The sequence below is a fragment of the Gorilla gorilla genome, chromosome 19 (genome assembly GCF_029281585.2).
Source record: "Gorilla gorilla gorilla isolate KB3781 chromosome 19, NHGRI_mGorGor1-v2.1_pri, whole genome shotgun sequence".
In the NCBI taxonomy this organism is placed as follows: Eukaryota; Metazoa; Chordata; class Mammalia; order Primates; family Hominidae; genus Gorilla; species Gorilla gorilla.
Genome location: NC_073243.2, coordinates 27,111,416 through 27,126,719, shown reverse-complemented (window position 1 = coordinate 27,126,719; position 15,304 = coordinate 27,111,416). Strand labels below are relative to the sequence as shown.

General features: G+C 42.2%; 1 protein-coding gene across 1 annotated transcript in view; it reads right to left on the bottom strand.

Moving 5' to 3' along the window:
• DNAH9 (dynein axonemal heavy chain 9) overlaps positions 1-15,304 on the bottom strand; it is a 372,401-nt gene that overhangs the window by 134,294 nt on the left and 222,803 nt on the right. The window contains exons 46-48 of the mRNA XM_031003344.3: positions 12,016-12,158; positions 11,478-11,639; positions 11,043-11,276 (exon numbers count right to left, since the gene is read on the bottom strand). Of these exons, the coding sequence (XP_030859204.3) occupies positions 11,043-11,276; positions 11,478-11,639; positions 12,016-12,158 (539 nt within the window). The remainder of the gene's footprint in view (positions 1-11,042; positions 11,277-11,477; positions 11,640-12,015; positions 12,159-15,304) is intronic.

Below are 15,304 nucleotides of genomic sequence, written 5' to 3'. Positions count from 1 at the left end.
CTCAGCCTCCCAAAGTGTTGAAATTACAGGCATGAGCCACCACACCCAGCCCTGACCTTTCTCCCTGATGCCAAAACAGCTTAGGCTGCTTCTCACTGACATTGGTAGCTATTGCTTATAAAGCTTCATGTACTTAACATAATACTTTTCATATAGTAGGCCCTTAATAAAGATCAGTCATAATTTAATTAAAAGTGGCCAGTGTGGAGTGTGCCAAAGGTTTAACAAGATACAAAAAGGGAATGTCTACTGTGAATCTTGAAAGACTGAATGTCCAAGTGGACAATGATAGAACATATATAAAAACTGACCTCTGATCCACAATCTGAAGCAACCTGCTTAGGAACCAACCCCTTTTCTACAATAACCAGCCCAGGAAGCCAGCTTGCTAAGTCAGACTTGTAGGAAGTCGGACTTCTATCTCTAGTAATATTCCAGGAAGACAAACAAAAACCCCTATAGCAAGTGGCTCCAAATGGCCAGGACTTGATTAACAATAAACAATTTCCTTAATTTTTATCCCTGCTTCCAACTGTGGACCAACCAGAGAAAGCCAAACATGCTCCCCTAACCAATCACATAGAACATGAGACTTCCAGTGAGCCCGCCTACCGCAGGGCACACTGGAAGCCTTCCCTCTTTTTACTATAAAGTTTTTTCACTTTTCTGCCTGCCTTTGAGTGGCTAAGCACAAGTGATGGTGGCTGACTTTCTTGCTAGAGCAAGCTCTGAATAAATAGCCTTTGATTGTTCTCATGTGATTGGTCTCCATTTATTTACACAGTCCTTACTAGAAATAGATGGCCAGATTAAAGTTGAACAGTAAGAATCCCAGTGGCCCAGGCCAGCTGAATTTCCCATCCAGCCCAGCCTCTGAAGTCATATGACACCTGGAGGCAGTAATAAAGTGATGGGAATATCAGCACCTGAGAAAACTTCCATTCTGCTCATGAGCTGGGAGAGAAGGATGGTTTTCTATCTACTTTCAGATCAGCAGAGTGATGTGATCCCTGGACCAGCAGCATCAGCATCACCTAGAAACTTGTTAGAAATGCAAACTCTCAAGTCCTAATCCAGATGTACTGAATCAGAAATTCTGGGGGTGGCAATCTGTTTTAACGGTGACTCTGATGCCCGTCTAAGTTTGAGAGTTACTGGCCTGGTGTAATGGCCTTTTCAGATGCAAAGGAAAGACACAGACCTATTTATTTCTAGAAAGTAAAGAAGCTATTTGTATTTGCAATACGGCCCATAAACTTTACATTCCAGAATGGCCTCCTGCCTCTCATTTTTCTGCAGTCTATTTCACGCAACAACCAAAGGTTACTTCAGAGCTCCTGGAACACGTCAAACAGATTCCAGTGCTTTATGATGCAAAATGCACAAGGGGAAAAATAAAACTGAGGCTTAGACGCTGTTGATAATTCCCTTTTCATGGCAGATCAAAAGAAAAGAAAAGGAAAAGGAAAAAAGAGAATGCTCTTTAATTTTGTGTATTCATTGAAACGGGAGACTTTGTGTTAACCTCAAATGGAGGCCTGCTCCCTAGAACTTGTCTTATATTCACAAGTTGGAAGGTTAATCCATTTCCATCTCCTGTTGTTCAGCTGCAGAGAGTTATTTCTACAGGGACAAAGATGCAATTGTAAATCAAAATGATTGAGTGGCATAATCACTCCAGTCAGCAAACACACCAGTAACTTTTTGTTCCTTTTTAAATCTTGGGAGATTTGAGAAAATTGAAGTGGCTTTTTTTTGGTTGTTGTTTTGTTTTGTTGATTGCAGATATGGCTTATGACCTCAGGTCCAAGGTAAATAACCACCAGCACTGTGAATAGGAGCTTCACAGCTCTTAAACCATGACATGGAGTGACAGGAGGGTCCCATCAGTCAGAATTAGGGCTCCCCCAACCAAGCTTCACAAGGGGCATAACTCAGGTCCATTTTATGGCTTTTCTGCAATAGAATGGGAAGTTGAAATGGTTACTTTACATCTTTCTCTTCTCCCTTATTTAAAACATCCCAGCTACACTTTGGAGGTCTCCTTATTTAGACACACCCACACTTGGATGGGAAGGTTGAGAGGGAGCATGCCATAAACACAGAAGAGACCCTTTTCCTCAGCCCTGCTGGTCCCCTGAATCGGGACCATGGTAGTAAATGGTGCTGACTGAGTGGGGTGACAATACAGTGGTGGTGGGTGATGGGGACCATGGTGGTAAATGGTGCTGACTGAGTGGGATGACAATGCAGTGGTGGTGGGCGACCCTCCCTTCTTCAAGAACCAGGCACATGATGCTAAAGAGAGCAGTCATGATGTTTCTGCAGTGCTCCAGTCAGCTTGGGCATAAAACTGAGAAGGAACTAGAAGAACTGAAAAGGAGTGTTTTCCCCGCATTGCCTGTGGGGGAGAACTTTCTTTCTTCAGGCAGCTCTAGGATTTGGGGAAAGATGGGATAGCATCACTGGTTGCCAAAGAAGGAGAAGCAGCCCAGGGCAACCAGCAGCAATAAATACTACACTGAGGGCCGGAGACTGTTATAGTTTGGATATTTGACCCTCCAAACCTCATGTTGAAAATTGATCCCCTATGTTGGAGGTGGGGACAAGTGGAAGATATTTGTGTCACGGGGGCGGGTCCATCATGAAGAGATAAATGCCCTTCCTGTGGGGGTGGGTGAGTGAGTTCTCACTTTATTAGTTCCCTTGAGAGCTGGTTAGTTTTTAGAAGCCTGGCATCTCCCTCCCCTCTCTCTCTTGCCTCCTCTCTTGCCATGTGATATCTGCACACATCAGCTCCACTTTCCCTTCCACCATGAAAAGAAGCAGCTTGAGGCCTTCATCAGATGCAGACATTGGTGCCATGCTTTGTGTATGCCTGCAGAACTGTGAGCCAAATAAACTTCTTTTCTTTATAAATTGCCCAGCCTTAGGTATTCCTTTATAGCAACATAAACTGGACTAAAACAGAAGCTTAGAGATAATTTCCTGCTTACGCTGTGTCCATATAGTCATCCAACTCTTTCTGATATGAATTTGAATTTCAAGGAAGCTTTCCTTTTAGATACAGATGTGTCCTACCTATGCATGTAATGTCTGCCTGCCTAATAAATGTTCACCTTTATTCTGGTAACTTAGTTTAAGTTTCCTTTGGAGAACTCTCCCTTCCAAATCCTTATACTTTCAGTGGGGCTTATTCCAGCTGTCATTTGATCCTGCCTTGGCCAACGAGAGTATCCAAGTCACAGAGATTCTTCAGCTATGGGAAAACCAAGATGTACAGAATATCATGCAAGTCTCTAGCTCCAGCCCTGTTCAAATTAAGCCCTATCTTTGACTTTTCAGTTATACGAACGAATTCATTTATTTTATTTTGTTGTTTTGCCTAAACCAACTTCAGTTGGATTTTCATTGGTTGCCATCAAAAACGTCTTGATAACGACATCATGTAATCTCAAGATTTTCTCTTTCCTCTATTTTCCCTCCCATCCCTTCCCATCTTCCCTTCCTTTCATTTTTAATTTTTTCTCACTAAATGAATTTGAGTTAGAATTTTTCAGTTACAACCAAAAGAATCCTAGTACATCATCATGAATTATGAAACTGTCAACTTCAGGTAAGTTTGATTATCTGAGACTATTTGAAAACCCCAAGATAAACTGAATTTAAGTTTCCAGATCGACAGATGTGTGGATTAAGTCCTATATGCAGGCAATTGGCAATGGCCTGGAGGTCTTTTATAAACATTTCTTCAATCCAACAACCCTCTCTTCCTCATGACTACACCTGAGTTAAATGTAGGTGCTGGGAGGACAGTGGCATGTGAGCAGTGCCAACGAGGGACAAGTGAAACCTAACTCAGGAAAGGGGGACCTGGCAATGCCAAGAGAAAGGAAGCAATGACACCAGCTGAGAGACTTCAGCTGACATTGACGCAGAAACAGAAGATGCCACCTAAAGATCTGGCAGGACCAGCACTGGCCACCAGAGCCAGTGAGAACTGGAGGAGTTCACCAGGATGTTTTGTCAGCTGCCTTTGGAAACCCAAGTCCACCACAGAGAGGAGGAGGAGGAAAAGTCCCTCCAGAGGGAAACAGGCCTGTGGGAGAGTTTTAACTCTGAACTGACTACCGTCCAAAGACTAAGTTTTTAACTTGATGTGACTATGTCACAATGCAATGCAAGATTAATATTAAGAGCTTTCTACTCTTAAATGAATAAGATGGATCCAGAGCCATGTTGAATTCAGCTATACAAAAATAATGTTACATTTATGATCAGCTCTAAGAATGAAATTGTAAGTCTAAAGTTTATGAACTTTGACCAGGTGTGGTGGCTCATGCCTGTAATCCCAGCACTTTGGAAGGCCCAGGTGGGAGGATCACCTGAGGCCAAGAGTTTGAGACCAGCCTGGCCGGCATGGCGAGACCCCCATCTCTACTAAAAATACAAAAATTAGCTGGGCATGGTGGCACGCGCCTGTAGTTCCAGCTACTTCAGAGGCTGAGGCAGGAGAATCGTTTGAACCTGGGAGGCAGAGGTTGCAGTGAGCCAAGATCAGGCCACTGCACTCCAGCCTGGGTGACAGAGTGAGACTCAGTCTCAAAAATAAATAAATAAATAAGCAAATAAGTAAGTAAATAAATAAGTTTGTGAACTTTACAATATAATTGTTAATTTTCGTCATTATTACAATTATCATTCCTACTTCTAACACAATTATCACTGCTAAATAGGTTTGTCTTTTATCTGAGCTAAGGCTATAACGTTCATTTAGCCTCCTCCCGCCAGATTACTAGCATCAAGACCTCTCACAACCAAGCGGTAGGATACCAATACAAAATAACTCAAGTCCTGAGCCTTATACCACTATTTTGATGGTATACGTCAGTCTTTTTATACCAAAGGAACAACTGCAGATTAAGAGTTTATTACAGAGTTAGGAACCATAGATACCATTTTTACTAGAAGAATCATTATTATAACCATTGCCAAGTGTTTATGGAATGAATACCATGTGCACAGTATTGCCGAGAATTATCCTCCACCCCCACTCTGAGCTCGCAGGTGATGTTGGGATTGTTCAGTGTTAATTTGCCTCTCCACCCTTCATCTATTCACCTATCCATTTATTCACCCATTTGTAGAGTGCTTGCCATGTGTCAGTTCCTGATGCTAGAAGAAAAATGAATCCTGGTCCCTGCCCTTGAAGGATTAATAGCAGTATAGCTTGATATATTCAGGAGTGGAGACATAATTCAAGGATGGAACCAGAGAGAAGGGAATGCATAACTGCTCAGAGTTTAGAAAGGGCTTCTGGAGCAGTGGGGAACAAATTGTTCAGGTCTCGGAAGTGATGACAAGGTGGGGGTACATGTAAAGATACAGAGATGTGAACCAGTTGCAGAGTTTTGGGGGCGCTGCAAGAGTACTGTTGGACTCTAGGGTACAGTGTGGTAGAACCGAGGAAGAAAAGGATGCAGAAATATGCAAGGGTAGTGCTGGTCTAGTGTGCTACCAGCATACCGTCTGGGAAACAGAATGTTATTCATTCAGTAATTTATTCATTCAACAAATATTTAATGAGTGCCCACTCTGTTCGGGCACTATTTTTTTTTTTTTTTGAGACGGAGTTTCACTCTTGTTGCCCAGGCTGGAGTGCAATGGTGTGATCTCAGCTCACTGCAACCTCCACCATCCAGGTTCGAGCAATTCTCCTGCTTAAGCCTCCCGAGTAGCTGGGATTACAGGCGCATGCCACCATGCCTGGCTATTTTTTATATTTTTGTGGAGACAAGGTTTCACCATGTTGGCCAGGTTGGTCTTGAACTCCTGACCTCAGGTGATCCACCCACCTCGGACTCCCAAAGTGCTGGGATTACAGGTGTGAGCCACTGTACCCAGCCTCTGATTTATGTTCTAAATTGACCACTCTGGCTGCTCAGCTGAGAATAGACTACAGAGGAGCAAGAGTAGAAGCAAATAAACTAGTTAGAAGGGTCTTGTGGCTATGAAGGTAAAAGATATCCGTGACTCAGCAGTAGCGCTTTGAAAGGAGTGAGATGTGGTGGGATTCTGGGTGTATTTTGAAGTCAGAGCCAATAGTGATCTTCTCACGGTTTGGGTGTAGGTGTGAGAGTAAGAGGAGAGTAAAAAGAACCAAGGATGTGGATCACCTGAGGTCAGGAGTTCGAGACCAGCCTGACCAATATGATGAAACCCCATCTCTACTAAAAATACAAAAATTAGCCGGGTGTGGTAGCACATGCCTGTAATCCCAGCTACTTGGGAGGCTGAGGCAGGAGAATCGCTTGAGCCTGGGAGGCGGAGGTTGCGGTGAGCCGAGATTGTGCCATTGCACACCAGCCTGGGTGAGAGAGTGAAGCTCCATCTCAAGAAAAAAAAAAAAAAAAAGAAGAACCAAGGATGATCCCAAGGACTTTGGCCTGTGTGGGTAATATAGTTTGAATATACATCCCTGAGAAATTTCATGTCAAATTGTCAAATGTTGGAGGTGGGGCCTGGCGGGAGGTGACTGAAACACAGAGGTATATGTCTCATGAATGGTTTAGCACCATCCCCTTGGTACTGCACTTGTGAGAATTAGTGAGTTCTTGTGAGATGTGGTCATTTAAAGGTGTGTGGCACCTCCTCCCCAACTCTTGGTCTCACTCTCATTCTCACCATGTGAGATACTTGGTCCTCCTTCGCCTTCCCCTATCAGTAAAAGCTCCCTGAGGCTTTCCCAGAAGCTATGCAGATGCCAGTGCAATGCGTCCTGTACAGCCAGCAGAACTGTGAGCCAATTAAACCTCTTTTCTTTATAAATTACCCAGCCTCGGGTATTTTATAGCAATGCAAGAATGGCCTCACATAGTGGGTGATGCAAGAGGTAGTGGGTGATGCTGGATTGAGAGTTCAGTTTGTTGAAATCATCCAGGTAAGAAGTGTCTAAATCAAGATGTTGAAAGTAGGGACTCGGCTGTGCATGGTGGCTCACGCCTGTAATCCCAACACTTTGGGAGGCCAAGACTGGTGGATCACTTGAGGTTAAGAGATTGAGACAATCCTGGCCAACATGGTGAAACCCCATCTCTACTAAAAATACAAAAATTAGCTGGGCATGGTGGCGGGTGCCTGTAGTCCCAGCTACTCAGGAAGGAGGCTGAGGCAGGAGAATCACTTGAACCCGGGAGGTGGAGGTTGCAGTGAGCCAAGATTGCACCACTGTACTCCAGCCTGGGCGACACAGCCAGACTCTGTCTCAAAAAAAAAAAAAAAAAAAAAGAAAGAAAGAAAGTAGGGACTCAACAAGAGGACAGAATTGAGAGATATTTAGAAAACATACAGAACTGGCCGGGCGCAGTGGCTCACACTTGAAATCCCAGCACTTTGGGACGCCGAGGCGGGCGGATCACGAGGTCAGGAGATCAAGACCATCCTGGCTAACACGGTGAAACCCCGTCTCCACTAAACATACAAAAAAAAAAAAAATTAGCCGGGCATGGTGGCAGGCACCTGTAGTCCCAGCTACTTGGGAGTGAGGCAGGAGAATGGCGTGAACCCGGGAGGCAGAGCTTGCAGTGAGCCGAGATCGCGCCACTGCACTCCAGCCTGTGCGACAGAGCAAGACTCCGCCTCAAAAAAAAAAAAACAAAAAACAAAACAAAAAAAAACCAAGAAAAAGAAAAAGAAAACATACAGAACTTAGTAATTTTTAAATGTGGGAACTGAGGAAAGGGAAGAGTCTGAAATTACCCACCCAGCTTCCAGCCAAGGGAATTGGATAGCAGAAGCATCATTCATTGAAGTAGAGAATATAACCTAAGAAGGTCATTGGTGGTGGTCTCCGATACTGAATCTGATGCCAATGAGGCAGGCAGTTAGCAGGGAATCCGCTTGATTACTTGCAGGAGACTAAAAGCAATGCAAACGAGGCCAAACAGGTTAGCACAAGGACCCACCCCCTAGTAGGAAGCAACTGTTACAACAGGCTTAACAATAAAGACAGATTGCACACATCCTTCTTTAGGCACAGATAAGAATGTAACAAAGAAGAAACCAGCTGAAACTGGTTAAATCCAAGAGGGCCAAAAACCTGACCAGCTGTCAATCCTTGGCTTCATTATGTCCTATTACCATAAAATTTCCATGGGGAACCCTCCCACTCCCATCATGCACCTGACACCATGATAGTTCCAGATTAACCATATTTAGTCAAGAAAAGTCCTGATTCTGGGAATTGCCTGCCTATTTCCTAGAAAACCTCTTCCCTCATTATAGAATATTTTGTGCTTTCATTATGCTTTTCCATATAGTATGTGAGCTCTGACCACATTGGGCGTGGCTTGTTCTTTTTAGCATGCCTGCATTCCTCTCTTGAGTGTGTGCATAAATCTTCCATACTATCACTTTGGTCTTGCTTTCAAATTCTTTTGTGTGGCAAAGACAAGAACCTGTGCTGGCTCCTGGCAAGATCAGGACTTGGGAGGATTCTCCACTATGTGCAGCTAGAGCTGGAGTCACCTAATGGTATAGCCAGGCATCTCCTTGTTAAATAGAGATCACCTACAACAGTAACACAGAAACTGTGCTTTCTTCAGTCTCTGCTCAAAGACCCAGGCTCTGTACAAAATAGAATACTGGGTTCTGCTCCATGAGAGGATCAAAGTATTTTTCCTATCCCTTACTTCCTGGCAACCATTCTTCAAACAGATGGGCCAGCAATTCCCAGAGGATAAATAGATAGGAGGGAGAACAGGGCTGGTGGAAAATGTTGTGAGGGCGTGGTAGGTGGTGAGGAGAGGAAGCACAATGGGGAGGTGGAAGATGTTTTTAACAATCTGGTAGTACTGCATTCTGAGATTGTATTCTATGCTGTTTGCTACAGATTCAGAGATTGAAACAAACAGAAAGTGATCAGGAGAAAAGATGTTACCTTTCTATAGCAAAGGTAAACTCCTAGGACCTAGACTGGGATCTGTGTAGCTTACGATGCCCTGAACTGGAATCCTAAGAAGAGGTTTTCGTCATCATACAAAGGGAAAGACATGGGTATCACAGATAATTTGCACATGCCATTTGTTGGCAAACGTTGAGTTTGAAGTGATCTCATGTTGCCTGAAGGTAAATAAAGAAAAAAAAAAGGTCTATATAAAACCACAGAGCAAAGAATGGAATAGCATGGAAAAATAAGAAGGAGGGGGAGGAGGAGAAGGAGAAGACAGTACTGAAAACAATCCATTACCAGACCTAGAAAAAACATGGAGGAACCTGTTTGGCATTATCAGTAGGACAGTTTCTGTGAAACTGTAGCAGAAAAACAGGCCAAAATAAAATAGTAATAGGATGCATCAAAAAAAGAAAACGATAAAATGCGAAAGAGTTGTTAGGAAATTAAAAATTCAATGGCATAATTAAAGTCTTTATTGCAAGCCTAAGAAGAAGAAGCAATATTACACACTATTAAATTAGTATTGGTGAGGGTAAACTTGAAAAGCTCTCCTACAATGTAGAGAAAAAAGCCAACGGGATGAAAGCAACACATGAGAACATAATAGATACGGGGTACGGGGACCCCATCCAACTGACTATTGCTCCCAGAGGAGAGACCAGATCTGATGAGTGAAATCATATCACAGAAGGACCACTTCCTGAGCAGAAGAAAATCTATGTGTATAGATTGCGAGGGCTCACTGCATCCCACCAAATGAACTTAAATCCTTTAGGTACATTTAATACTTCTGAATCAAGAAATTGAAGAGGGGCAAAAGGACAAGTCAAAAGGAGAAAGTTCAATAGAACAATTCCAAAGGCAAAATGAAAGGCTCAGATAACTACAGGAACACCTGATGTCCAAGAATTAGGTGGATCACAATTTTAGTTTAATTGTGCAAATTCATGAAATTTCACCACCTTAATGAGAGGCTGGCTCTGCTGCTGGAGAAGAGAAAATAGAAAGGGGTCATCAAAGAGGCAGTATTTGACGGGCGTGAGCAGAGGCAAAGCAGCTGCAAGAGTTGGCCCCAACTCCCAAGGGAAGATGAGCAAATTGACTGAAATAAACCTGTTCCATTTGGAGAAGTAAACAGAAAAACATAACAAGGACAGGATGACAGGGGATTTCTTTCTTTCTTTTTTCTTTTTTTGAGATGGAGTCTCACTCTATCACCCAGGCTGGAGGGCAGTGGCGCAATCTCGGCTCACTGCAATCTCTGCCACCTGGGTTCAAGTGATTTTCCTGCCTCAGCCTCCTGAGTGGCTGGGACTACAGGCACCCGCCACCATGCCCAGCTAATTTTTGTATTTTTAGTAGAGATGGGGTTTCACCATGTTGGCCAGGATGGTCTCGATCTCCTGACCTCGTGATCCACCAGCCTCAGCCTCCCACAGTGCTGGGATTACAGGCGTGAGCCACCGTGCCCGGCCGACAGGGGCCTTCTTTCCACGGCCAACTACTCAGATGGAGATAGATGACTACTTAGAGATGCATGAAATGAGACAGGGCTTTTTGAAAAATTGAGGTTCCAATGGCTCTTTGACAAATAACAGAGTAAGACAAAACAAACAAAAATAGTATAACCCTGCAGCTGTTCCCCATTTCCTTTCACCATTCATTTCTTTTGGTTTTGAGGATGGAAGGGAAGTGAATTGGAGAGGAAAACGAAGAAATTGCAAAGAGGAAGAGGGAAGAGGTGCTTCAGGGGATTCCAGCATCAATGAGAGAGGATGGATCAGACCTGAGCGGGGCATATGCACTTCTGCTGGGGAACTCAGCCTGAACTTTTGGTACTGTTTCTGATGGTGAGGATACTGTTACTATGGACAAGGATAAACTTGAAAAGCTCTCCTACAATGTAGAGAAAAAAGCCAAAGGGATGAAAGCAACACATGAGAACATAATAGATACTGATGACATGGGAGTCTCTGGAAAACCATACATATTTTTCAGATCTTGATTGTGATCCCTCCAGTTCACTGGAAAGGGCTGCTTCAGCTCCCTCCAAGTCCCCTGCAGGTGGAAGGAGCGGGACATTGCTCACCTGGGCAGAGGTGCTATGCAGCTTCAGCAGCCCATTCTCCAATCGCTCTGTCTTGCACTTGAGCTCTTTTCTGTGCCTGTGCAACAAGCTCTGGTAGAGTCTGATGAACTCCAGAAAGGACTTGGGAGTTGTATAGTTGTAGCGCTGTTCATTGCTCAGATAAGACTGGGATGTTTGGTTGACACTTGTGTGGACAAAGGCCATGAATTTGCTAATCGACTGCTTTACTGTGGGCTAAAACCAAAGAGCAAGAAATGAAAAGATTATCTTGTGTTGAAGACTGGAGGCAACTGCTCACCCCTCACCCCAGCCATTCCTCCATCATGTGGAAACTTATGCTTCAAGCTTGATCTTTAACCCTAACATCCTGGACAGGGAATTCATTGTACCCTCATCTGGGAAGGACTTTTAGGAGTGTCTCCTTTTCTCTCTCACCTCAATGCCCTCTGTGGTCTGCAAGAAGCGGAGGCTGACAGACTCCAGTGCTTGCTGAGGCCACTCGTGGAACCAGTGGATAGCTGTGCAGTTCACAATGGCTGGGAACTTCCTGCTGCGGACTCTTAGTTTGTTCCCCACAGGGGAGAAACAGAGAGTCACCTGAGAAGTCAGAAGGGTGGGGAGAACCAGGAAGGCATCAGAGAAATACTCACGGAGAGGCAGATATGGCCCTGGGTTCTCTAGCTCCCAGAAGATTGGGAAGCACATCCAACAGAGACAATATTTGTAAATGTTAGCCAGCCTCACCAGCCAAGAGATCAAAAATGCTGGGACTGCGTGATCCACAAGGGATGCTGCTGCCCTTAAAGCAGATGAGAAGGGTGTCCTGGCAACTGTGCTCAGGCTGAGAAGGGTGCCGCACACTCACCACCTACTCTAGACAATCAATAAGGACAGTTGTGCCCGAAATATCAGTGGAAGCTCCCATGAATCATCTCGGGTCTCTGCCTGCCCCTGTCAGTAAAATGCTCTTTACCTTCAGCTGTCGCCGGATCCGATCTATAAAGAACTTCCAACAGTTCTCTCTGTTGTCAACCAGACCCTGGCTCTTGACTTCATTCCTCACACTGCTTATGATGTTTTCAACTTCATCATCAGAGTAGAGATCTGGGATCTCCCCTGGGAAAAAATGGAGCACAGATAGGCAGCCTTGGCATCTCGTTAAATGATGCAATCAGACATGGGAAGTTATCCTACCTCAGGACACAGGTCAGTGGTTTTTAGGCCATGTACCAACTCTCTTGCTGGTGAAGCTGGACAGACACCATGTCTACTCCAAACCCAGGGCAGAAGAACGAGTATGTTAATGATTGGAACAGAGTGTAGGGTACTCTCTTGTCCTGAGGTAGACAGTTGGTAACACAAGAGCCTTCAACAGTCTTTTTTTCTTTTGCTCAAAGCATTTGTTTCCTATCTACTGTATTTTTTGCCCTTTTTGTATTGTGCCCTCCAGGAGTTTAATATTTAGAAGGAAACATGGCTAATAGGATCCAAAATACCTATAAGACCCCCGGCAAAAAGGGCCATAACAAACATACAGATAGGTCCATATATTTAAAAAGAGCAAGCTATCACTGTTTATGAGAGAAAAAGGGGAGAAAGCAGAATGGCGTCATGGAATTTAGTACATGATAAGCAGGACGCCTTAAATCAACCAGAAAAAGATTAACTTCAATATATGGTACTGCATTAGGAAAACTGGGATCTGAAAAAATTATGGTTAGATGTTGATTTTTTTTTTTTTTTTTTTGAGATAGAGTTTTGCTCCTGTTGCCCAGACTGGAGTGCACTGGTGTGATCTTGGCTCACTGCAACCTCCACCTCGCAGGTTCAAGTGATTCTCCTGCCTCAGCCTCCTGAGTAGCTGGGATTACAGGCATGCGCCACCATGCCCGGCTAATTTTTTTTGTATTTTTAGTAGAGATAGAATTTCACCATGTTAGTCAGGCTTGGTCTCGAACTCCCGACCTCAGGTGATCCACCCGCCTCGGCCTCCCAAAGTGCTGGGATTATAGGCATGAGCCACTGCGCCTGGCCAGATCTTGGTCTTATACAGCACACTAAAGTAAATGCCAACTGAATCAATGATTTAACTATAAAAAACGCAGGAAAATAAGAGAAAAAATGGGGGAAATAATCTCTGAGTGGGGAAGGATTTTCTAACTCTATCTGAATCAACCTATGTTAAAAGAAAAATAAATTTCATGAATGCCTAAAATTGACAAATTTGACTGCATAAAAATAAAAATATTTCATGATGAAAATATCACAGGCAAAGTATAGCGATGATAGCAAAATACGAAGAACAAACTAAGAAAATATGTTAACTCAGATTATAGTAAAGTGGTTAATCTTAGTATGTAAAGAATTTCTCTACAAATAAAGAAAAAAATCAATAATTCAATAGATAGATGGGGTGAAGGAGAGGAAAAGAAAGTTCATGGTGAAGGAAATAAAAATTTCTGTTGAATATATTAACAGATGCTTCACCTCACTCATAAGAACAGAAATGTATATCAAAACTATGCTTAGTTACTTTTTGTTTGTAGAAATGAGGTTAACGAACAAGGACAGTCAACCTTACTCTTAATGAAAATGTATATTAAAACTACACCTTATTTTTTTTTTATCAGATTGGCAAAAATCTGAAAGTTAAATGAAAACACTGTATTAATGAGACAATATGTGAAAGTAAAATTAAATGCTAAATCTCCCTGGTGAATAACAATTTTAAAAATCCCAACTAAATATGCATAAATTAGTATATGAGGACCAAGTTTAAACCCTGTCCCGGAAATGCAAGGATAAATACTAGAAAAAAAACTATGAAAATAATTTACTATATTAATTGATTAACGAAGTAAAACAATATGACACTGAAATGGATGCATAAGGTTTCTAAAGACTGTTAGCAAACTAGGAATAAATGAGATTTCTCTTTAATAATAGATATCACCCCCAAACCCACAGCAAACATACCTAGTAGTAAAATACTAAAATATTCTCTTTCAAATCAAGAATATGACAAAAAATGATTGCTATCGTGTTTTCTAGTTATCATTATATAGGAGGCCCCAAACCATGCAAAAAATTAAGAAAAAAATAAAATAAAATGTTTAAGGATAGTTAAGGATGTAATAAAACTATTATTGTTCAAAACCTAATTTTCTACATAGAAAATCTAAGAGAATATTCACGTAAACAACCAGAACTCATAAGAGCATTTGACAACAAGCTTGTTGGATAGAAAATTAATACTGGAAATTAAATCACATTTTGTACTCCAGCAAAAACAAATTGTTAATAGAAAAGTTATCAATTAAAACACCAAAAACTCCCTCATAAAGCAGGTAAGTAATAAATATATAAAGGGATGTGCCAGATCCTCATGTGAAAACTGTAGCATACTATTGAAAGGAATAAATGAAACCATAAATACAGGAAGAGAAATATTGAGTTCATGGAGGGATGATGAGGTATCACCGCTTTCCCAAAAATGCAGTTTCAATAAGAAATCAAATGGGTTTCTTTCTTAATTCTGACAAGTATTTCCTAAAATTTATATGGAAAAGCAAAGAATGAAAAATGGCAATGTTGAGAAAGAACCAGAAAGAGTGATTTGTTCCACCGGAAATCAAGTCTCCTTATGAAGCTATCTTAGTTAAAACAATGTGAAATTGACACTGTGGTGAATAAATAGAACAATAAGTAAAACACCTAGAAATGGATCCAGATATAAACAGGAAATTGATATTAAAAATCAGGAGGCAGGGACTTTGGGAGGCCAAGGCAGGTGGATCATGAGGTCAGGAGTTCGAGACCTGCTTGGCCAATATGGTGAAACCCCATCTCTACTAAAAATACAAAAATTAGCTGGGCATGGTGGTGTGCACCTGTAGTCTCAGTTATTCAGAAGGCTGAGACAGAAGAATCGCCTGAACCCAGGAGGTGGAGGTTGCAGTGAGCCGAGATTGCACCACTGCACTCCAGCCTGCGCTTCAGAGCAAGACTTTGTCTCAAAAAAAAAAAAAAAAAAAAAAAAATCAGGAGGCAGACAAGGACTGGACTAATTAATAAGTTATGTTAAGATAATTCAATATTGATAAAAAATATAATTAGATCACTATATAAAAATAATTTTCAGGCAAATAAAGACATACATATGAAAAGTAAAACAATGATAATTAAAAAATAAAACACAGGCAATTATTTTTATGGCATTGTGATAAAACAACATTTGTGAAACAGAGTATAAAAAGCACAGA